We start from the raw sequence: 23,601 nt of genomic DNA on the forward strand, positions 1-23,601 counted from the left end.
TTCAGTGCTAACAGATAAAAACACAGCCCTTGGCCGTACTCCGGAAAACCCGCCACTTCACCTGTATTCAGGATTCTCACTGTAAAAATCACTGTACTAATAAACCTAAAACAGCCTAATATGAATGTCTGCTTTCTTTAAAACAAAAACTACTTACAACGTGAAGTGGCAATGCCATAATACCATTTGTAAGCTTTGTACCACTGGTGAACTCATGCATGCACTGCGCTATTACCCACTAGCTCTCTATTAAGAAAGGATAATGGGCCTAGTAGACAGAGCGAAGCCACTCGGAGAACCATAGCACTCTATGAAAAAAGCAGCCAAACTAGAGATTTGGATTTTACAGCAGATATACAACAAAATGCAATGATGTGCAAATCACTTGAAGCCTATATTTAATTGAAAGTAGTACAAAGACAACATATCAAATGTTGAAACAGAGACATTTTCTTGTTTTTTGAACAAATTTTGAATTTGATGGCAATAACATGTTCCAGAAATTGTTGGGATGGGAGCAACAAAAGGCTAAAGTTGTGAAATGCTTAACAAAACACCTGGTGGTTAATTGGCAACAGGTCAGCATGACTGTATAAAAGAGCATCACAGAGAGGCTTTCAGAAGAGAAAATGAAGAGGGGTTCACCAATTTGTGAAAGACTGCACAAGTAAATAGAACAACAATTGAAGAATTACACTTCTCAATGTAAAATACCAAAGAACTTATTTTTCATCATCTATGGTACAAAACAGCATCATAAGAATCATAAGAAAGAGGGCCATGATCTTTGGGCCCTCAGGCAGCACTGCATTAAAAACAGACATGATTCTGTGCTGGAAATCACTGCATGGGCTCAGAAACACTTCTGAAAACTACTGTTTGTGAAAACAGTTCATTGCTGCATCCACAAATGCTAATTAAAACTCTAAAACACGAAGAAGAAACCACATATAAACAGGATCCTGGAATGCTGCCACCTTCTCTGGGTCAGAGCTTATTTAATATGGACTGAGGGGAAGTTTAAAAGCGTCCTGTGGTCCAACAAATCAACATTTAAAATTCTTCTTGGAAATCCTGGACACTGTCCTTCGAGCTAAAGATCACTCAGCTTGTTACCAGTGCACAGTTCAAAAGCCAGTGTTCATGATGGTATAGGTGTGCATTAGTGCACATGGCATGGGTGACATGCACATCTGTGAAGGCATTAATGGCCATTAATGCTAAACAATATATGCATGTTTTGGCAACATATGCTGCCATCCAGACGTCTTTTTCAGGGAAGGTCTTGCTTATTGCACAGTCAAACCACATTCTGCATGTATTACAACAGCATTGCTCTGTAATTAAAGAGTCCAGACCTGCCATCCAGACCTGCCCCTGCTGAAAACATTTGCCACGTTATGAAATTAAGAATATGACAAAGGAGACCTTGAACTGTTGAGCAGCTGAAATCTTTTTATCAAAGAATTATAAGAATGAATTTAAAAAGCATTTAAGCATTTAAAACTACAGCAGATCCCAAATGCGTACAGCATGTTGTTAGGAGAAAAGGTGATGACACACGATGAACATGATGAAAGGTGATGGTAAACATGCCCATTTTTTTTTCAAATTCAAAATGGAAATATATTTTTTCAAATAGCAATACAAATTTTGAGTTTCAACATTTGTTGTTTTCTTTGTAGTATTTTCCTTTAAAAACATGGTTTACATAATTTGCACATCATGGTCTTCTATTAATATATATATATATATATATATATTCATTCAATCATACAAACAAATGATGATTGATATATTGATATATGTTTTAGGGTCCAAAAGATTACAATGGATAAGATGTATTATGTATAGATAATAGATAAATAGACATGTGAATATACTGTCCATCATTTACTTGAATTCCAGTCAAAATGGCCATTAAGCTCAAGGCATTCATTTTTATGGCACATTTCTGTATTTCTGGGCAGATTAGACTCAAGATACAGATTCAGTTTACATTGCATTACTAAAATCTACTTTATTAGCTCCGTTTTCTTTAATTCATATAGAAAGCAACTCGTAAAATCTTGAATCTGATATGACCTAATGGGGAGTCAAATGGCTGGATTGTGTGCCCACTAGATGTAGTGCAAACTGGACCTGGGATTTCATCACCAAACAATTACTGCTGGAAGATCTTTACAGCTTTACTAACACTTATTAGGGAGAACAGACCGCATTCAGGCTGCCTGATAATTGTTGCACATGATGCTTTATGGTGGAGTAGAATCTTCCAGTACTGCTGGCTACATCTAGCCTTGTAGCTCCAGAGACACCAAACATATTTTAGCAACTTCATTTGAGGTAAGGGCAAAAACTGTGCAAACTGGATTTCATTGCCAAACTGTTATTTTAAATGAGACTCATTGACCCTGACCCTCGTCAATCCCGAAGCACCCTCCGGTGAGAAAAAGGGCTGGAAGAGATGGCAGGAGCCAGCAGCCACCGCTTCCGCCCCATAAAAGCCTGTTGTCCAGGAGCGTGGCCAGGTCCGTGCTGCCAGCGCATTATGCCGCAATAAAGCAAGACAAATGAAGACAGCCATTACAACCCTGTCATCTGTCGTGGGCGAAAAAGCAGTGAGTCCAATTATGCGGCGAGATTACGAACGCTGCCTGTTTTACACACAGCTAATTTACCGTTCATCTGTCTCCTTTCCTGCATCCTGCAGGAGCGTCCCTCCGTCCTCCTCCCTCCAGCCCGGTCCGAATGGCTGCTGATTAGAAACGTGGTGCTTCCCTGCCTGCCAGCACATATCAATTACTTTCCTCACAGTTGCATTTAATGAGTGCATTTCAAGCTAAAACAAACTTTAGCAGCGAAACCGCACAACTGGGGCGCGTATTAGGCCGCATATCTCTTGAGCGATCGGCTCATTGCAATACTGCCGAAGCGTTTCCCTCTGATTCGCCGTAATTCGTTCATTGACAGTCAGAAAGTGTGACTGAAATCCGCACGGCACGGCTACGTTACAGATGGTGGCGCCTCTCTTAATTAGCTACATCTACTCAATCAAGCCATTGAACATGCTTCTTTTTAAAGAACCGAGTCCTGCAGAAATGAATGACGTGACTGAGCCATACGATGAGAATCTGATGCTAAAGCAGCTTTCCTGAATATCTTAAACACTTTAAGGAAAATGTTCATAATATAGCTCGCTGTGTCCTCCAATGCTGGCACATAGGTTCCAGCTGTTAGCTATAATGAGGTACATTCGCTTCCTACATATTAACCAAAATATCCACATCCTAGCCTTTAAATCTCACAAGAAATCCTCGGTAAACCCCATTCGTGTGAAATGTCTTTCTTCCACCTTCCTGAGTGGCTATACTGTATGCAGCCTGTTGAGAAGCAACCTAGACACAATCTAGCACACAAAGAAATGGGTTCACTGAAAAACCTTTGCCATAGCATTGGCCTAAACACAGTAACAGAGTGAATTAAATGCTGCTGTAAGATTGAATCAAAAGCAGCGGGAATGCTGTGAGTTTCCCCGGCTTTAATTTAGTGTCTGGAATGCAATGTACAGTTCAAATAATCTTGAGAATCTGCTCGCAGTTTATCAACCCGTAGAAGGAGCAGCTACACTATTTTGAGATGTTTGCTGTATTAGCATTATTAGCACTGGGCCAGAACACAGTCATGCATTCTCCTCGAGACGGCCACCCGAGGTCATCTGTGAGCCGTGGAGCAAAAAATACGTCTCGTCACATTGGATGGTTCAACCGGGCGCTCAAGAGCATCTACAAATTTACTTTTAATGCATTTTCCAATTACCATTAGCCTACAGCGGAGCGTTTGGCTCATCTTTTGGCTAAAGTTGAAATTCACATAATGCACCCCAGTCCTTTGTGAAAACAACAATACAGATGAGAATAAAGTGCTTGAAAGAGCTTATTCTGCAAAAAGCTTCTGTTTAATACTTCATCGTATGTGCGAGTGTCCTAGCCACAGCAGGGCCAACACAAGTATAAAGCATGTTTTTTAGGCCTACACTAAGAACAGTCTGAAATGGGCTGGCAGCAAAGGCTTCCTAATGATAGTGTAGTTGTGTTCTTTTGAAGCAAATTTTGTAAGAATGGACAAACTTTATAAAATAATGGCAAAATCTCCATTCAGTGTAATGAATATATGTTGGAAAGTTAGATATGCAAGGCTGGAAATGACATCAACAAATCTGCCACTGTCCTAATATTAGCTTATTAAATTTTATATATATATATATATATATATATATATATATATATATATATATATATATATATATATATATATATATATATATTTACATTTATGGCATTTGGCTGACGCTCTTATCCAGAGCGACTTACAGTTTGATCATTTTACACAGGTAGGCGAAGGTGGTGTTAGGAGTCTTGCCCAAGGACTCTTATTGGTGTAGTGTAGGGTGCTTACCCAGGTGGGGATTGAACCCCAGTCTAGAGCGGAGAAGGCAAAGGTGTTAACCACTACGCTATACATATATACTCACCAGCCACTTTATTAGTTACACCTTGCTAGTAAAAGGTTGGACCCCCTTTTGCCTTCAGAACTGCCTCAATTCTTCATGGCACACTTTGAACAAGGTGTTGGAAATGTTCCTCAGAGATTCTGGTTGGTTATTTGACCAGAATATATATATATATATAGTGACACTTACGTGGTGGTGGTGGTGTGTTAGTTTGTTTTGTGCTGGTACAAGTGGATCAGACACAGCAGTGCTGCTGGAGATTTTGAACATTGGGTCCACTCACTGTCCACTCTATCAGACACTCCTACCTTGTCAATCCACCTTGTAGATGTAAAGTTAGAGACAGTAGCTCATCTATTGTTGCACGGTTTGTGTCGGTCATCCTCTAGTCCTTTATCACAGGACACTGTTAGCTGGAAACGTTTGCCTGGTGGACTCCAGTCCATCAATGACACTGAGTGTCTGATCCACTCATACCAGCGCAACACATACTATCACACCACCACTATGTCAGTGTTACTGCACTGCTGAGAATGATCCACCACCCATTCTAAAAACTCTCACAGCACCTGCTCTTCCTGCTAAAAGGCCTGTATTGCCTGCTCAAAAAACCTCCAACTCCAATTATTGTAGGAATTAGGGAAACTCTTCACAGTGTAGGTCAATTTAGCCCACAACCTGTGGCCTCAAAGTTTTTGATTCACTGAGACCAGTAACCTTGAAATCGAAAGTTTCTGATGAAGCAACCACAGTCAGACATAACAGAGTGCTCAGCTATCGTTAGCTGTTAGAAGCCTGCTGACACACATACACTCTCATCACTCCTGCAGCTCCTTGTAAACTATTCTTGGGTCACTGTAGTGAGGTGATAAAAATCTAGCTTGGCATTCTGGTAGCCTCATTCGTGAGGCTGTCTTTTGTTTGTGACATTTAACGGCAAACGACAGATCCGGGACGAGGCGAGGACAGGCCGCTTTTCTTTTTTCCCTTCTCCTAAGGTGAGCTTGGCACTTTACAATATCATTTTCAGTCGCTTTCGAAAATCATCTTACCCAATCAAGCGCAGGCCTCAGATCCGCCATATATAACAATGCAAATGCCTGAATGTTGGAGATAAGTCAATCATTTGCGGCTGCTAGCTTTTTACATACGGGATTGATTTGCCTGTGCCTTTTGAATGTGGTCTCAAGGTGATAGATCTGCTCCCCATTGTGATATTTCATCTGAATCAACACCTTAAGAGCGCTATATAAATGCAAATGGTATTGTATTGTATTGTGGCTGGGGCCCCAGGCTGGGGCACCGCGAGGCTCATTCCGTCTGCATTGTGGAGGAATCCTTTTCTTATTGGCTACCATTAGATTCGGAGGTGTCATCTCATATCCTCCTGCAGAAGAGTCTGCCAGACTCCGTCAAAAAGAGCAGCTCGGCTTGCACGTGCCAGCCCGGCTTCAATTATTTCTACAGAGCTGCGTGTTCAGGTATTATAGCGTTGTGTGTACAGCAGTGGTCTCCAGCTCTGGTCCTGGAGAGCTAGCTTCCTTCAGAGTTTAGCTCCAGTCTGTACCCAATAATCTGCCCCGCCCTTTTCTTAACTCTAATGCATGTGATCCAGCCATTTAGGGACTTGGGAAGAGGTTGAGTAGCGGAAGCAGGTGTGGCAAATTGTGGGTGGTACTAGTTTCTACAGGATGCCGACTCTCCTGGTCTAGGGCTGGAGACCACTGGTGTACGGAATATGACTGTATATGACTGTAATATAGAGTACTGTGCAAAAGTCAGAGACCACCCTTCATTTATTTCATTTCCAGCCAATATGATCATTAGCTATATCGCCTTCATTTTTAAGACCTCCCTTTGGGGGGAAAAAACTAAACAAAAAAAAACAACATAGAAATGTTTCTGTTGATTCCTGACAGACACATTGTTTTGGCTTTTTTAATGGGTTGATTACACAGTGTAATGGTTCGACAGCTGACTAAAGGCTAATTCTAAATTGATTTGATGGTTTTCTAATGGGATTTAAAGGTAGTTCTACAGGAAAGTAGCGGAAACTGTTAAGCTATTAGAAAGTCAATACATTAGGTTTTAATTCTAATGGTTTGTTATGGTCCTTTTTCAGCAGGGCCATTTTGGAGGCGATTAGAGCGGAAGATATTTCAGAAGAGAAGATATTCCACTAGCAAAAGCAAAAGGAAAAACACACGAAAATAAGTCAAATAAAAAACTCAAACCTGAATAATATATTGCCCTGCAATGGACTGACGACCTGCCCAGGGTGTTTCCTGCTGGGATAGGCTCCAGGACCTCCTACCGACTCAGAGGGATAAGCAGTTTATAAAATGTGTGTGTGTGTGTGTGTGTGTGTGTGTGTGTGTGTGTGTGTGTGTGTGTGTGCGCGTTATGATGTGTGGGTAATACATTAAAGTTTTGAATTATACCAGAATATCTCCATTAGTCCAAAACTGAATTTCATGATCTGTAGCTGGATAAATGAAGCGGTTTGTGGAGATTTTAGTTGGCTTTGAATAAATTCATTTGACTAGAATAATCATCTAGTAGTCAAAATGAGTTCATTACAAAGTTTTTCTATAATAGCCCAGATGAGATGAATTTAAATTCCAAACAGCTGTATAAAGATATGCAGGCATGATGTTTATATTCGCATTCCTGTATATTACATTGCTGCATTATGAGTAAAAGAATGGCTGCCTGAGCGATGCCACACTGCAGCTATGAGGCTTCCTTGGCCAGGTGCTTGAGAAACTCTACACAGCAGCTATAAGACTTCCTGAGCCAGGTACGTTAGTTATTCTGCACCATAGCTATGAGGCCTCCAGGGCTTGACACTTGAGTAACTCTACATCGCAGCTACGAGACTTCCTGGGCCGTCTGCTTACACAGCTCTACACTGCATCTATAAAGACTTCCTGAGCTGGTCGGCTCAGTGATTCTACATCACATCTTTGAGGCTTCTCAGGGCAACTGCTTGAAGGACTGTACACGGCAACTAAGAGTGGGGTGACACTCTGAGAGACAAAGATATGAAGGTTCATGAGCTATGGAAATTTTGACACAGCGTGCATGTGTCGTGTGTGAGTGGACAGTAAATTTGTCCGTCACTTCTGCATCAGTAGCTATGCTTCAATTGTCTTTGTGCACAATTTGCAAGTGATGAAATGTGTCAGTTATTTTTGCACTTTTTGCTGATCAGCAGCCCGTTTCTATTAAGCTGACATTTAGATGAAAATGCTTTATGTAAAGGGACATCCAAAAAAATGAAAAAACAATCTGTGTTTGGCATATTTCCAGCTCTAATTTCACATATGTCCCCACTTTTGTACCTTTGACCTCCTAACTTCCATATAACCTACCAATAAAGAATTTCATTATTTTTTATATTGTCATTTTTCTATTGGAACAATCACAGAAGAGATTAGATTTCTCTGCCATTGAGTTGTTTGAGCACCTTCCACCTAGAAGACTGTAGTGTTTTCTGATCTTCTCTTTCTGTAAGAGCTAAAAAGTGCCTGCCTTTCCTTTGAAAAATGCTCTCAGTCCAGCTGCATTTCTCTGCAACGCTGTTTGTATTGTTTGTGTTGTAAGAGGTGAGCGAAGTCTGTCACAACACTACATGAATGTGTGAATGTGCTATTTTTCTGAGATGATAAAACATTTCCAGTATAGGTTTTCACACAATTGTATTGATAAACCGTTTCCCCTGAAGGTAAAAGACAGCTTGCATTTCCATTCCTGCATCAGAAAACTTTTTATTTGAGAGTTTGGCAGACATTTTTATCCAGAGTTATTACAGAGACAGAAGAATGGACTGTTAGGAGTCTTGCCCAAGGACCCAGGCTTACCCAGGCAGGAGATTAAATCACAGCCTTTCACATTGAGTGGTGTTACTACACTTTACCAAGCTCTTTATAAAGCATTTTTGGTGAAACAATCATCTGGATAGAAATGTAGCTAGTGTGCATTTATGTATTTGTGTGTGTGCGTTTTTGTCAGTGTGTGTGATGAACAGTATGAATGTGAATGTGTGGCCAGAATGCTGTATGTGTGCCTCTGGCACAAGATCGCAGGTTACGATTGCCAACCTGATGACTTTCAGTCGCGGTGATGACAAAACGCCTTGGTAGCGATCCGCACGAGCTGGGAAGCAGATGAAAAGGCTCCTTCTGCATTGCCCTTAATTACCAAACACATGTTCAAAATCACTGCAAAGAGGATTTGAGGAGTGGGGTGGTGGGGTGGCTTGTTGAACCACAACATGAAAAGGCTTCTTTCTCTCCCTGTTTTATTCTGGTTTAAATCAGCTGGGGTGGACCTCTGATGTGGTGCAAAAGGAACAGAGAGCATGTGTTTAATCTGCTCAGCCTGGCCCTTCCAGTGGCCAGAGGGGGAAAAAACCTTAGATCTGGCAACCTCAGCACGAGGCTAGGCTGCCACTAGCTGGCCTGCTTCTCATTAAACCCCTGTTTGGGAGGTGAGGTGCAAGTTGTTTTTGGCAGCATGTAAAAAGAAGATGCAAATGGACTGCAGCAGTGGCAGCAGCAGCAAACCCCCCCCCCCCCCCCCCCCCCCCCCCTCGCATAGAGTTACTGCACACAAACCACCATCATAGGATCCCTTCCAATTAAAGCAGGAGCGCTCCGCACGCCCGGGCTGAATGCAAGCGGACACTCAACAGTCAGCTCCAGGATTCTACCTGACAGGCCCAGTCCATCACCCGCAGCAAGCGGGCAAAGGAAAGAAACGGCGTAATGGTTCCCAGCCCACAGTCCTGAGGGAGCTCCACACTGCACACTGTTTTCCATGGTTTTAACACACCTGCTTCCACCAACTGACTAATTATCAAGCCCTTGTTGAATGAGGTGTGCTAGAGCGGCAAAACACTAATCTGTGCATTTGTGGTGTGCCCCAGAGGCCGCCACTGGGAAGCATTGAGATTCTAATAAGAAGCAGCATTAGAATTTTTCTTGCTTTTTGAAATAAGTAGTAAGATCTGCTCTTTCAAAAATGAGTTCATATAAGCTGCACAACCCCCTTTTTTCGACATGACAATTGTTGTCATGACACAAACATGAGCAGATTTATGTCTGATCGCCCATTTAGCCTACAGCACATGCACAGCCATTCAAAATCTCCATCCAAACTCTTCATCTGCAGCCGCTAAGACTGGCTGCCCTGTACTGCTCCTTGTTTGAAAACAGTCAGGACTGAAAAAGGTGGGGAAAAGTGTTAAAAAGTTGTGGCAACAAGTTTATTTTTTCAGACAGAATTTAACATTGGGGTCAGGACTTTTCTTACTTTTTTAACAGCTTCTACAGCTTACTTTTTTAATTGGGGTGCTACATGGCAGCCAATCAGAACGCATGGCTTTTGCCTATATCATGTGTTAAGGCACGCTAACAGAACAGCCTCTTTAACTGTAATGCATGTAGAGGTTTTGAAGAGGTTGGAACGATCATGAATACCCACACATATGTTAGGAGTGGAAAAATGTGGAAAATGGGTCCTTCAAAGCAAAAATGTCAATCAACATAATTCAGTGTGATGAGCACTATTAATAAAAGCAGACTCTCACTCAGGCCCGCTCCGACACAATTGAGTCTGGGAGTACGATAATGAATGTGTACTTTCAGCAGAGACATGGGGGTCATCACTAATAATTGTTGATATTACTGAACCCACCCTAGAGACAAGAGCATGTATTATTCATGGTGCCCTCCGCGACATCCCTTCATTTGAAGGTTTTAGCTCGAGCTGGACTGATCATATCAATATTCATCAGCCCGCGTAGGGTCATAGGCAATAATTCCAGTTACTGGTGTTACAATATCAAGATGACAAAAGAATATTCATTAGAAGAGCTGTGGTATAATTACATGGATGACAATATTGGTTGGGTTCATTCTGCATGACCAGCCTTGGCATAAACCACTGGAGGCTCTTTAAAAATCAGCACTCGAGAATCTATTTGCTTAAATTATTGCATTTATTTACCTCTGCTTTCATTATTTAGCTATTTTTTCTGCTTGTTTGGTTACTTTCTATTGATTTTCAGACATAAGACTTTTATGGAGTCAGGTGAGTTTGGGTACTACAGAAGCACATTAAAGAACTGAACTAGTGAAGGCTGTGCGTATGTTAAATTTAGGGATGGTTAGGTGTAGCATAGCAGCATGTATCTAATGATCATTTCTATTATCAGCTAAGGATAATTCTTTATTTTTTATCCTTTCCTCTCACTCTGCAAAGTTGTGGTGACCATAGTGATCCGCCATAGCCAGGCTGGTCCACTGGGCATCCTAGATATGATTATATTGGCTAATTATACCCTATAAAAGATGCATATTGACTGACTCATGACTCAACTCTACGTTTCAGCCTGAAACGAAGAAAAACAAAAGAACAAAGCATGAACTTAAGGACCACCAATCATAATGCATAAAAAGAAATAAAATCTTTTGATTCCAGTGATGCACATATGAGGTGCTGTGGGTCTAAGCTGGATTTTTTTCACTGTACAAATGAAGGAGATTTTCAAAAAATACAGCAATAGTGCCCAGTGGGACACACAGTGGATCAAAAAATGCTATAAGTTTGTTCTCTTCAGAGAACATGTTAACTTTTTAACTGAAAAAATATTAAATTTGACCTGGGGTGTTCAAATCTATCTATCTATCTATCTATCTATCTATCTATCTATCTATCTATCTATCTATCTATCTATCTATCTATCTATCTAGTCAAAAAAACTGCACTGTTTGCCAAGTATCATGACTTGGACCCCTATAATTGCCACTTATGTAGTAATATAATTTATAGACGGTCATCTAACTCTCAGCAGACCGTCCTATAAATCACTGTGTTCAGGCAAACACGAAGTGGTAGATCACTGTCTTGTTTACACACAACAATAGTGTACACATATTAGCACTTTTTTTCACCGCCATTCAGAGATTCAGAGTAGAGTAGATTCAGTGCCCTCCCTGGCCAATTCAGAAATCAGACTTTTAAATTGTCCATAAATATTCATGACAGTTGCTCCTCTAATTATAATTCAGCACCTTTTCTAAGTACACAATGCTTTTCGTCTGCCTCAAACTCTCGCGATCAGTAAAACTATTCCAAACAGCAGTCCCAGTGCTGAGTGATATGATGCACTGCCAGGGAGATGAAATGTGACAAAATGCTTCTAACAGTTCCGCCTGTCCCCTCCGGGAGCATCAAAGTTGTCATTCAATCAAAACAGAAGCGCATTGATTTGAATTCTCCGCGCCACGTCCCTTCTGAAGCCTCGTTTGCACTCAAGCTCCTGCTTCTGCCTGTGCCTCCTCCGTAAACATCACAGCAACTGTAACAGATGCTAGTAGACAGAAGTGACGTTCAAGCCAACTAGTTTCCTCTCCTACTAGGGCTGCACAATATATTGTTTGTCAATAATTATCGCAGCAGTGACCTTTATGCTAATATACAACATTCAGATCACATAATTCCATAACCTTGGAGAAGGAAATTACATCAAAACAGGTCCCACATCAAGTGTCTCTAACAACTGTGTAGTTACACATTAACAATACATGCAATAACAATGTAACTACTTGTAACTACTAGTGATGCCTTGATTGTTACACATGGATCACAGTAGAACAGCATACATACATCACATGGACAAAAGTATTAGGACAAAGCTACCAGGTGAAATTACAAGCTTGAAGTCATGTTTACTCATACGGCAACTCAGAAACTATACGTCTGATCTCACGTAAAGGCAGCAACACACCTACATCAAACAATTCTCACTAATCACCATAAATGTTATGCTTTTTAACAGTGCGGACTGAATTAAGAGTGATGGAGGATGAAGAAGATGTACGTCTGATCACTCCATAATAAAGCTGTCCATAAGGAGCTCATCATGCCTGGCAGTAATATATTAAGCTCTTATAAAGTTTCCTGCTCAATGATCTCCATATTTCATGCTGGCTTGTTCTATAATTAAACAGGGCCAGGGACAGGAAGTGAACCCCAGCCTCTTCTACCAGCAGGCCAGGCGAGCTTTTGAGTTCTTCTGGAGCAGAGAGGAAGAACACATGAAAGAGAGACATGAAAGAAACTCAGAAAAGGCTAAAGCAGAGTGATGACCAATGTCCGGAATACATTCATATAGTTAAACTAGGAGAGAGGAGAGAGGGGAGAGAGAGAGAGAGAGAGAGAGAGAGAGAGAGTGAGAGGAAGTGAGACTGAAAGAGTGAATTAGTATGTAAGTGAGAGAGAGAGAAACAAAAAGAGAGAGAGTAAGAGAGAGAGAAAGAGACAGAGAGAGGGATAGACAGAGAGACAGAGAGAGAGAGAGAGAGACAGAGAGAAGGACAGAGAGAGAGTACGAGAGACAGAAAGCAAGAGAGAAGAGAATGACCAAGTGATAGAGAGAAAGAACAAAGTAGTAAGAGACGGAAACAGAGAGACAGTGAATGAGAGAGGGGAGAGAGAGAGAGCGAGAGAGAGAGAAAGAGAGAGCGAGAGAGAGAAAGAGAGAGAGAGAGAGAGAGAGAGAGAGAGAGAAAGAGAGAGAGAGAGAGAGTGAGTGACCGGGAGAGAGGAAGAGTGAGAAGGTGAGAGGGATAGTGTGACAGAGAGAGAAATTGTATGAGAGAGAAAGAGAGAAAGACTGTGTGCAAAAAAGAGAGAGCAAGAAGGAGTGAGAGAAACTAAGTGAGAATGTGCATGCGATTGAGAGTGAGAGAGACAGACAGCAAGAGAGAGAAGAGAGTGACAGAGACAGAAAAAGTGTGAGAGGGAGAATGAGACAGAGAGAGGGAGTGAATGTGTGAACGAAAGAGAGAAAGATTGTGTGTAAGAAAGAGAGAGAGAGAGATTGTGTGTTTGAGAGCAAGAGGAAGAGGGAGGGAGAGTGACAGTGATAGAGACAGTGTGTGTGCGAGAGAGAGAGAGAGAGAGAGAGAGAGAGAGAGAGAGAGAATGACTCAGAGCGAAAGAGAGAAGGCAGAGTGAGAGAGTGAGAATGAGAGAGAGAGAGTAAGAGTGAGAGATAGAGAGTGAGATAGAAAGAGAGAGAGAGATAGAGATAGAGAGAGAGAGAGAGAGAGAGAGAGAGAACAAAGAATTAATGCAAGAGTGAGAAAGAGAGAAAGAAGCATTTCATTTGTCCTGGGATGCTCAAACTTTTGCACACGACTCTCCTGATTATCATTCAGCACTGAGTCACATTCGTATTCAGTCACTTCTGTTTTGCCTGGATCTTTCCATTTAGGGAGCTGGAGAGGTGCCAGGGCCTAATAAAGCTCAGCCGGCTGTCTGAAACACACTGCATGCTGCTAAAGAGTGTGCGCACGTGTGTGTGTGTGTGTGTGTGTGTGTGTGTGTTGGGAGATATGCATAGGGACACACAGCCCAGTGTTTTATGACAGGTGGCTGCCTGAAGCGTTTAGCCGATCCTGAGAGGTCTGTGTGTTTGAATTCAACATTAATACGACAACTGTAGCCCAGAATACATAAAACCGCCCCAAATCCACGCCCAACACAGTACAAATAAAACACAGTATTCTCTAATTTCACAGGCAGCCAGGACTACTCCTAACTCTCAGCGTGCTACTAATCCTTACATCAGCATTAATCTGGGAGCAGGGCTGTGAAATCTGCACGCTATCAAAGAACCGCGATCAAACAATGCATCAGATATTCATTAAACAGACATGTTCATCTGCACATCCGGCCATTAGCAAGGAGCCAGCGACTGTCAGCGAGATGCACTTAAAAGCCAAAGCAAGGCTTTGATGGGAATATGCACGTCAACTTACATTTCGCCCAGCTCCGCTATCAAATAGAAAGCTGTGAAAAGCAAATATTAGAGGAGGCTTTAGCAATAGTAGGAGAATAGTAATGTGTGGCATTACTAATTCAGATCACAAATGGAACAAATGCGGCGAGGGCTGCGAGATGGAGAACGAGGGGAACTTCCACTGTTCTTTACAGTGGAGCTGAGCAGGAGCTCCAAGCAAGCTGATTACCCGCCACCCATAACGCATATTTAACACCTGTGGCTGGAGGAATTATCAAAAATTCATATTGGCTTTCTTTAAGGTAGGCAGTCTAATGAGGAGTCAGGAGTTTTAGCAATAAAACTAATGCACGAAACTTTCAGAGCATAAAACTGGCTTTGAAGTTCAACCTTTTCACACTCAATTTCTACAACGAGCGTTCTCATCTTGACATATGACTGACATCATCCCTCATTCGCCTTTATTCCTTTGATAGTTGAGTCTAATAAGTGGTGTTGGACGGTGAGGTGCAGATGGCAGGACTACAGTCAAGCTCCAGAGAACTACAGAACAGCAGCAGTGGCTTCTAGGCATTCTGGACTCAAACAAAAATGTCCGCTTTGCTAATGGGCGACTCCTGTCAATTCTAGGACACGTCCTGACCCCAGAGCTGCAGATCTGGGCGCCACCTTCCCCACAGACGTAGCTAATGTGCCAGAATAACAAAAAGAAAAGCCAGACTAGGTTTCAAAGATGCTGCATTGGTGTCAGAAGTTGTTCACGCAAACAAATGCAGACTAATTTCACCAATTTTTCAGAAACCTGTCACATTTTTGACTATCAAATTGGAATATCCTTTTAACAAAGGTTTAAAATTTTAAAATTTCAAAAAAATCTATTTGCCTCAGCATCATCACCAGAACAGTGTAATGAAGCAGAACCATGGACATTGGACACTGGTGTAACATAACTATGGAAATGAGTTGTGAATCAAAGTTGAGGATACGTGAGCCTCTAATGATTAAAAGCTTTTTCAATTAATAATATTTAACTTTTAATTTGGATCCATGTCCCAATCATCATAAAGCACACCCATAGAACCAATGTTGACCAGCGGTGTTCATCTAGAATCTGCCAGCATTACCAAGAATTTTCACTTTCACTTCACTTTCTAGTAAAGTTGAAAGGCTGTCTATTAAGGGTATTGCCTTTGTTACTTAGATACAGATGTCAAAACAACAGAAGAACTACAAAAAAAGGTAAAATATTAAGGACACCCAAGTGGTTCGACTTCCTAAGCATTGGCCCTCTGTTTAGTGTCACCAGGAGATTGCGAGTTCAGTCTTCGGTGAGCCCTCCATGGTCAGGAGTCCAAGACAGCACGATTGGCCTCGTTCTGTCTGGGTGGGTAGGTACATAAACACATGTATCTGCTAGCTAATATAACAGAACTGGTGGTTAGTATTCTCCTCCAAGCATGTTCAGCTGTCCAGTGAGGTTGCATTAGCGACAGTGTCCAAAGAGGTGCTGGCTAAACACGACTCAGAGGAAGCTTGTGCTCAGCTTTACCCTCCTAGCACTGGTGGTATCATGTGATTTGAATTGAATTTGACCAAATTGGGTAAATAATTGGAAAAATGGCAAAAAACTTAGTAAGTTTATTTTATGCAAACTTTTTTTTTATATGTTGTAAGCAATTTTTGGTTTTTAATGAAATTTTTTGGCCCAGTGTGTTCTGAATTTCAGTTTTGATTTCAGCCAAGAATTTTCACTATTGTGGGCAGTTTCATTGTACAGTGGTATGACAGCTTGAACGTTTCAATAAAAGTCCATTCAAATGGACATTAACTGACAAAAGATTTGTAATAAACATTTTAAAGGTGGGCGGCACGGTGACACAGTAGGTAGCACTGTCGCCTCACAGCAAGATGGGCCTGGGTTCAATTCCCCGGCTGGGTGACCAGGGTCCTTTCTGTGTGGAGTTTGCATGTTCTCCCCAATGTGGGTTTCCTCTGCAGTCTAAAGACATGCAGTCAGGCCAATTGGATGTGCTAAATTGCCCCTAGGTGTGAATGTGTATGTCTGTCTGGTGACCTGTCCAGGGTGTATCCTGCCTTCCGGCCAGTGGCCGCTGGGATAGGCTCCAGCAACCCCCATGACCCTGAGGGAGAAGCGGCTTGGAAAGTGTGTGTGTGTGTGTTTTAAAGGTCTAATCAAAAATGTTATTTCAAGTATTGCACATTTTCCAGAACAGTTCAGAAACAAAGTACAATTATTCATGTGTTTTGCACTCTTGGACATAGTCTACTTTGGATGGACAATCAACCCACAGTATAATTTTATTCCTCATAGCTAGAAAGCATGAGTAGACCTACCCTAATTGGCGATTTCTCCCCTACCTCAAGCCAAATAAAGTGAGGAAAAAAATTGGATTTCTTGACTGAATTAACCTATTCTTAGACATGCACCTGAGCCGAGAGACGTCTCTTTACCCGCGGAGTGTAAGTGCAGCACGCTTTCACCAATAATGGAAAAGGTGAAAGACATGATAAAAAGAAATCCCAGCTTTGGAGCTTCAACAGAATTTGCATTACAAGTCCTGGTTGTTTTTTGCCAGAAGTGACCTGCAGTTTAAATGCTTAACTGTATGTAATCTGGTGACTTGGTTATGAAAGAAGTACAATGGCCAGTCTAAGAAAACTAACATTGTGGTTTAAACCACCACACACTCCCCTATCTCAGCATATTCTCACTAACATTATTTAAAAGCTACCTACATTGTGACTTCGGTAACACTTCATAATAACTTTGTTTAACTAAGTAAATGGCCAGAACCCACCAGCAGGCCTACAGTTTCATTACACATTTCTATAAATTAAGAACAGTTCATCTAGTTTTCATTAAAGTCCCTGTAGTTACGGAATAATAAATCTTAGTATGTAATAAGATTGAGATTTTCAGCGGTTAATAAACCAATAATATACTAGTAAAAGCTCTAAACATATTATTTCTGAGATGTATAACATTTTAATAGTAACATAAGGTGTATATTGTGTAGTGAGTATATATGATATATATGATACAATACTTTACAACTAAGTAATTAGATCAATCATGTGTGAGTTCATAATCTCTGTTAGTAGATCTGCATAATATATCTATGCTTTAGTTACAGACCTTATAGCAATAGCTTATGTAACAAGGAGTGAGGAGGTGGACGCATGTGCGAAAAGAGGCGAGATTTATTATGTGCAAATCCATAATCAGGGTCAGAACAGTCCATGGTCAGAGAGCCAATATGGAGAGCAGGAGGGACAGACATGACAAAAATGAAAACAGGTCAGAAAACTCTTCAAACAAAACATACACTTCAAACACAAAACTTACGTCACACATACAAACAATCAGCACGTCAAAACCAGCATACAAACAAATCAAACATACATCCAAACATCTCAAACAAAGACCCGCAAACACACAGGGGAAAACAGGGCTCAAATATATGAGGGTAAAAGAGGGAAAGGTGGAAACACAGGTGGAGACAATCAGGGGTGGAGTCACGAAACAAGAGGGCAGGACTGAAAACCAAAACAAATGCACATGGACAGGACTGGGAAGTAAACCCAACAGGAGCACATGGACAGGACTGGGAGGGGCCAAACATGGCAGCTAAAGTTGAAACGGTTCATAATTAGTTAATGTTCCCAGCTGATCTTTGGAGTTCATTACATTCTCAAAAACTTTGTATGCAACATAATTTTGTGTGAAAATAGTGTGATTTGCACTGTTAGGTCAACGAGTCATTAGATTCAGATTTAGAACCCAGCAATTCCTGGATTTTGAATTTACTTACTTTAACGTGTTGTATATCATTTCACTCTATCTTCGTTCTATAACTGAACCTCACATGTTAGTTATCGAATTACTTAGCCATAAAATATTTTAGGATCATGTATACATACTGGACAAAATACTGTATAAGCTTATGTCACTATTTGAAATTTATACATCTCAGTAATTCACTATGATTAGCAAAAGATATTACAAAGTGAAATTCTACTGACATACACTAAATTTCTTCAATTTATAACACTTTTATGATGCATCAATCTCAAATATTGCAACCTATAAGGCAAAGACTTTTAAAATTCTGAGACTTGAGCATTTTGGCTCAGGCATCACATTTGGGCTGCAGAGCTAAATTTCATTGAACTTCTGTCATGACAACAAATAGGTTTCCAATCCTTACCTTGCCAACATAGAGAGGGTCATCTCCTGTGTACTCCTCCAGAACAAAGAACTGGTTCCACACCCAGTTCCTCTTGTGCCTAAGAGGGACGGTTCCTGCCTCAGCCCTGGCGGGTCTGCTAGATGCTGGATGCAGCTGGACTGAGTTCAGGGTCATCCCCCAGCAGCAAGACTCCCATTGCACCAGTGTCAACAGGGTGACTATGCTTAGTCCACCCCAAACGCTACAGCTCCTGCTCATGGTGCAGGTGGTAGCAGGACAACACGAATGGAAGGAACGATAGTCCAGGGCACTAGATATCCAGGGCACAGGGAGGTGCTGGACAAAAAGGGTGTTCAGCGCGTGGAAAAACCTGAGACAGTGCAGTTGAGGCACCAGGCAGCCAGAGTGGCAATGATTGATGAGGCGGACCACAGCTTGAGCGGACGGAGATCAAGGCTGAATCAGGAACGCCAGTCCTGATAGACAGAGAGAGATAGAGAGAGGAAACAAAAGAGAGAGAGAGAGAGAGAGATTGGAGAGTGTCAGTACATGCAAAGCTCACTTTGCCACTCCATGATATTACACGCTTTTGGACAAGGTTAAGAATGGATTCCTTCATGTTCGTCAGATTCTTTCAACTGTTTTCTCCCCGACGCTGATGCTAGCGCCGCTACGCAATTGACCCCAAGATTAAGTGGTATCTTTTGATATTTCAAAGCGAGGCGTCAAGAGTGCTGCGGGTGAGCAAACAGACCCACACTTCTCTCCTCCAGACGGCTAGTTGACAGCACTACCGAAAGTGGAGCACATTCGTCTTAAGGGCAGGGAGCAAGAGAAGATGGAGAGAGAAGAGAAAGTGAGCTCTAGAGGGAGGAGAGGGAGGGAGGGAAGACAGACTATGTGTTATATGGGGAGGGGAGCAATAGAGCAAACGAAAGAGAGAAAGAGAGAAAGAGAGATCAATTACTGAGAGCATTAAAACAAATGTATGCCACTCCAAGTCCCCATAGAGAAGGTGGGAGCTGAATGAAAATACCTAGAGCAATAAAAATAGTGCAGTAAAATAGTGCAATAAAAATACAGCCTGTCTTTGCACTCTTCAGCTTGAGAACCTCATCCTTTCTTGCTGATTGGGAGAACTGCACCCCTGCTAGACGTTCACCATGGCCCACTTCCCACCTTGATGTGAGCGGTCGTAATGGAGAAACGACAGAACAAGGCAGCCATGACTTGGAACACGGCGTGGCGCTCCATTAGCAATGCAAAACTACAGTTCAAAAGGATGTAACCTCGGTTGAAGTGACAAAATTCCAGTCACACAGCTCCTCCTAAGCAGTCCTGGGGGTTTTCGGAGCCAGCGAACCTTATACATGTTTCAAACTGCCTTTTAAAATCAAACGTTAACATTCCGTGAGGAAAGAAAAGTTCAAACGGAATTTAGGCAGATCCCGCAGATGTTCTCTGGAGGAATCCGTCCTCGCGGTAGTTCAAACACGGCAGCTGAAGGCCCAGCACTTCATTCTGATGTTGTTCTGGGTGGAAATTCATCATTATCTACAGGAAAAAAAAAAAAACGGACTCGATCCTTGCAGGTGCTGTACCGGCTAGAACAGTCCTAATTGAATTGGAGCTTGAACACTGAACTTCTTCCACACAAACCCATCCATCAATCTGTGACTCCTGTACTCATCAGACAATAACTAGCAGCCACTACACCAGAGATTTTTTCGATCAATATCTTCTGCCAAGCATGTGTTCAGTTCAATTCAACAGTTAGCAGTATTAGCATTAAGATACAGTATGTGTAATAAATAATGCAGGTGGATCTCAGAAAGACTGTAGGCCACAACATAAATCAGCCCTCATTATAAATCAGTCATTTCATGCCAGCTCGCCGACGCACTGTCCAGTCATTGTTTTCCAGGAGAAAAAAAATTAATCAAAGGCTTCAGTTTAATTCATGCAAAGTTTCTAAGCTGGGCTCTAAAAGGGTTTTAGTTATGCTTTTTTTTTAAAAATTCAATTAGCTTATGAGTGTCTAAATTGCACCTTAAATGTTGATTTGCGTAGTGATTGAACTGAGCTAAAATATTGAAATGTTGAACAAATACAGTACTAATATTTTACAAGTTTTGTTTAAATAAATTCAACAAAATTTATTTGTTTAAATAAATTCAACTTCAACAGGTTCGTTTATTGGTGGATTTTCTTGCAAAATTAAGGTTTAATACAGTATTCCTACTTTTACGGTATTTGACATCAACTCAATATTTGTGGACTACTAATTTGTGAGTGAGTCCAATATTTGAGCCAACACTGTGGCATAACACCTAAAAATGTTCCACAAGTTCAGAACCTTTTTTAAGTACATTTTAGTGCGTTATGTCTTGTTATGTTGATAACATACATTTTCAAAAACTCATAACATGGGCCTAATTGCAAATGTCCAGTTCCCAAGTAAACACAAAGCAAATTATTGCTTTTAAAGTGTTCAGGTTTGTGACTGGCGAGGACACCTGACTAATCCTCTTGTAAGTCAGCCAATCCTTATCCAGCCCTCCCCAAACCAGCTCCCAGAAGTGACCGCTGGTAACCACATGCCTTGACCAGAATCAGATGCATAAGAAGCTGGAATGGAGTGGAACTACGGTCCAGACTGGGACTCCATTCTGAACGAAAGGCTGGCGAGACTCAGATTTAAGATGTAAAAATCAGAAAAGTGCTGATAAGGAGCCGATCTAAAGGGGAGAAGCAGAATAGCAGAGCAACAAATGCATCCTTCAGGGACTCTCTATCCCTCTCGCTCTTTCTTTCTTGCTTTCCTCCTCCCTCGCTCTCAAACACTCCCTCTCTTCCCTCCTGTCCAGATTGTGAACACTGTAGCAGAGTAATTCACAAAGTATCCTTCAGGGACTCCCCTGCTCCCAGCCTCTCGCTCTCTCTGTCTCTTCCTATGTCTCTCTCTCTCAGACTGCAAACGCTAGCCATGCTGGAGAGGAACAGACTGTCTCAGGCCTTCGCCTTCCAGAGACCCGAAGTGCCAGGTGCCTCTGAGGGGAAATGTCTCATCTAAAGCCTCTAATCTCCATCAGAAGCCCCCCTTTACTTGGGAATTACAAGCGCTTAGCTCACTGATTAGATCGCTACACGTTTCACTAGGTAAATTCAAGAAAACGCTGAGAAAACAGCAGAAGCTTATACGAGCGCAGGAGTCTTGCCAAAGTAATGCTCTCTCTCTCTCTGCCCTCCCCTCTTTCTGCCTCACTCTCCATTGTCTCAATTATCTCTGAGCCACAGAATCTTAATTCAAGTGACTCCCGGGCCATCAGAGAACAAAGTGCACCCCCGTACTAAGCTTTTTGAGCCACTTTTGGGGACATCCTGTTACTTGCAAACTGGACATCCATGTAATAGACGAAATGATCCCAAATGCACAGTTTAATGGCTCCTCATGAGGGAGGAGGTGTTGGATGTGTGGGTGTATGGTAGTTTGGACAATCTAACAAATGCAAAAAAACAGATTCTATGAAAAACAGTTACTATTACTGACGAGTAATAGTATTGCAGTGTTGCTGTTAGTGTCGCTGACTACTGTGATATGTCTATTAAAGTAAGAAAAGAGATGTTACTGACTAGTAACAGTGTTACAGTGTCACTTTTACTGTGATAAACCTATTTGAATAAGAAATGAGATATCATTGACAAGTAACATCGTTAGTGTTACTGTTACAGTCACTGTTACTGCCACTGCCTACTGTGATAAACTTATGTGAGTAAGAAATGTTATTGACTAGTAACATTGTTACAGTGTCACTGCTGCAGTAACTGACTACTGTGATAGACCTATATAAGTAAAAAAACGGAATGTGACCGTCTAGTAACAGTGTTACAGTGTCACTGTTACAGTCACTGTTACCATCACTGACTACTGTGATAGGCCTATTACAGTAATAAATAAGATGTTACTGACTAGTAATAGGGTTACAGTGTCAATGTTAGTCACTGTTACCATCACAGACTACTGTGATAGACCTATTTGCATTTTACTTTTTTTTTTTTTTTTTACATTTTTTTTATGGCAATTAGCTGACGCTCTTATCCAGAGCGACTTACAATTTGATCATTTTACACAGGGAGGCCAAGGCAGTGTTAGGAGTCTTGCCCAAGGACTCTTATTGGTATAGTGTAGGGTGTTTGAGTAAGAAATTAGATGTTACTGACTAGTAACATTGTTACAGTGTCACTGTTACAGTCACTGTTGCTGTCGCAGACTACTGTGATAGGCCTATTTAAGTAGAAATAAGATGCTATTGACTAGTAACATTGCTACAGTGTCACTGTTACAGTCACTGTTCCTGCCACTGCCTACTGTGATAAACCTATTTAAGTAAGAAATTAGATGTTATTGACTAGTAACATTTTTACAGTGTCACTGTTAGTCACTGTTACTGCCACTGCCTACTGTGATAAACTTATTTGAGTGAGAAATGAGATGTTACTGACTGGTAACATTGTTACAGTGTCACTGTTACACTCACTGTTACTGCCACTGCCTACTGTGATAAACTCATTTAAGTAAGAAATTAGATGTTTCTGACTAGTAACATTGTTACAGTGTCACTGTTGCAGTCACTGATTACTGTAATAGGTAAGTGTTGCAGTGTTACTGTCATTAACAGCTGTTACAGGCCTATTAGAGTAAGACACAAGAAATAGATCTATGAAAACCAGAGACTACTGTTACAAGCACATCACAGTGAAAATAAGAGTTAAACCCAGGAACACCAGTAAATACTGTTAAAAATGTATCATGAAACTATGCTATCGTGAATAAGCGAAGAAGTATAGTGTGAGGCCTTATTATAAACAAGTATCATCAGTGGAATTATTGCAGTAAACAATATTGTCATGATTATTTAATTTGCAGGTCAAACAGCCATCCAGTAAAAGTTATTCATTTTTCAGGAGATATTTCTGAGGTGGTTAGCTATAAGATAACACTGAGGGAAGGCGGGGGGTCAATAGGAAAATAAACAATAAAAGAAAAAAAGCAGGAGTGGAGA

At 41.3% G+C, this 23,601-nt stretch overlaps 1 protein-coding gene across 1 annotated transcript in view; it reads right to left on the reverse strand.

The window, feature by feature from the left end:
- cdh7a (cadherin 7a) overlaps positions 1–23,601 on the reverse strand; it is a 133,816-nt gene that overhangs the window by 102,729 nt on the left and 7,486 nt on the right. The window contains exon 2 of the mRNA XM_017706002.2: positions 18,557–19,014. Coding sequence (XP_017561491.1) covers positions 18,557–18,796 — 240 coding nt within the window. The 5' untranslated portion in view covers positions 18,797–19,014. The remainder of the gene's footprint in view (positions 1–18,556; positions 19,015–23,601) is intronic.

This window comes from Pygocentrus nattereri, chromosome 19, assembly GCF_015220715.1.
Source record: "Pygocentrus nattereri isolate fPygNat1 chromosome 19, fPygNat1.pri, whole genome shotgun sequence".
NCBI lineage: Eukaryota > Metazoa > Chordata > Actinopteri > Characiformes > Serrasalmidae > Pygocentrus > Pygocentrus nattereri.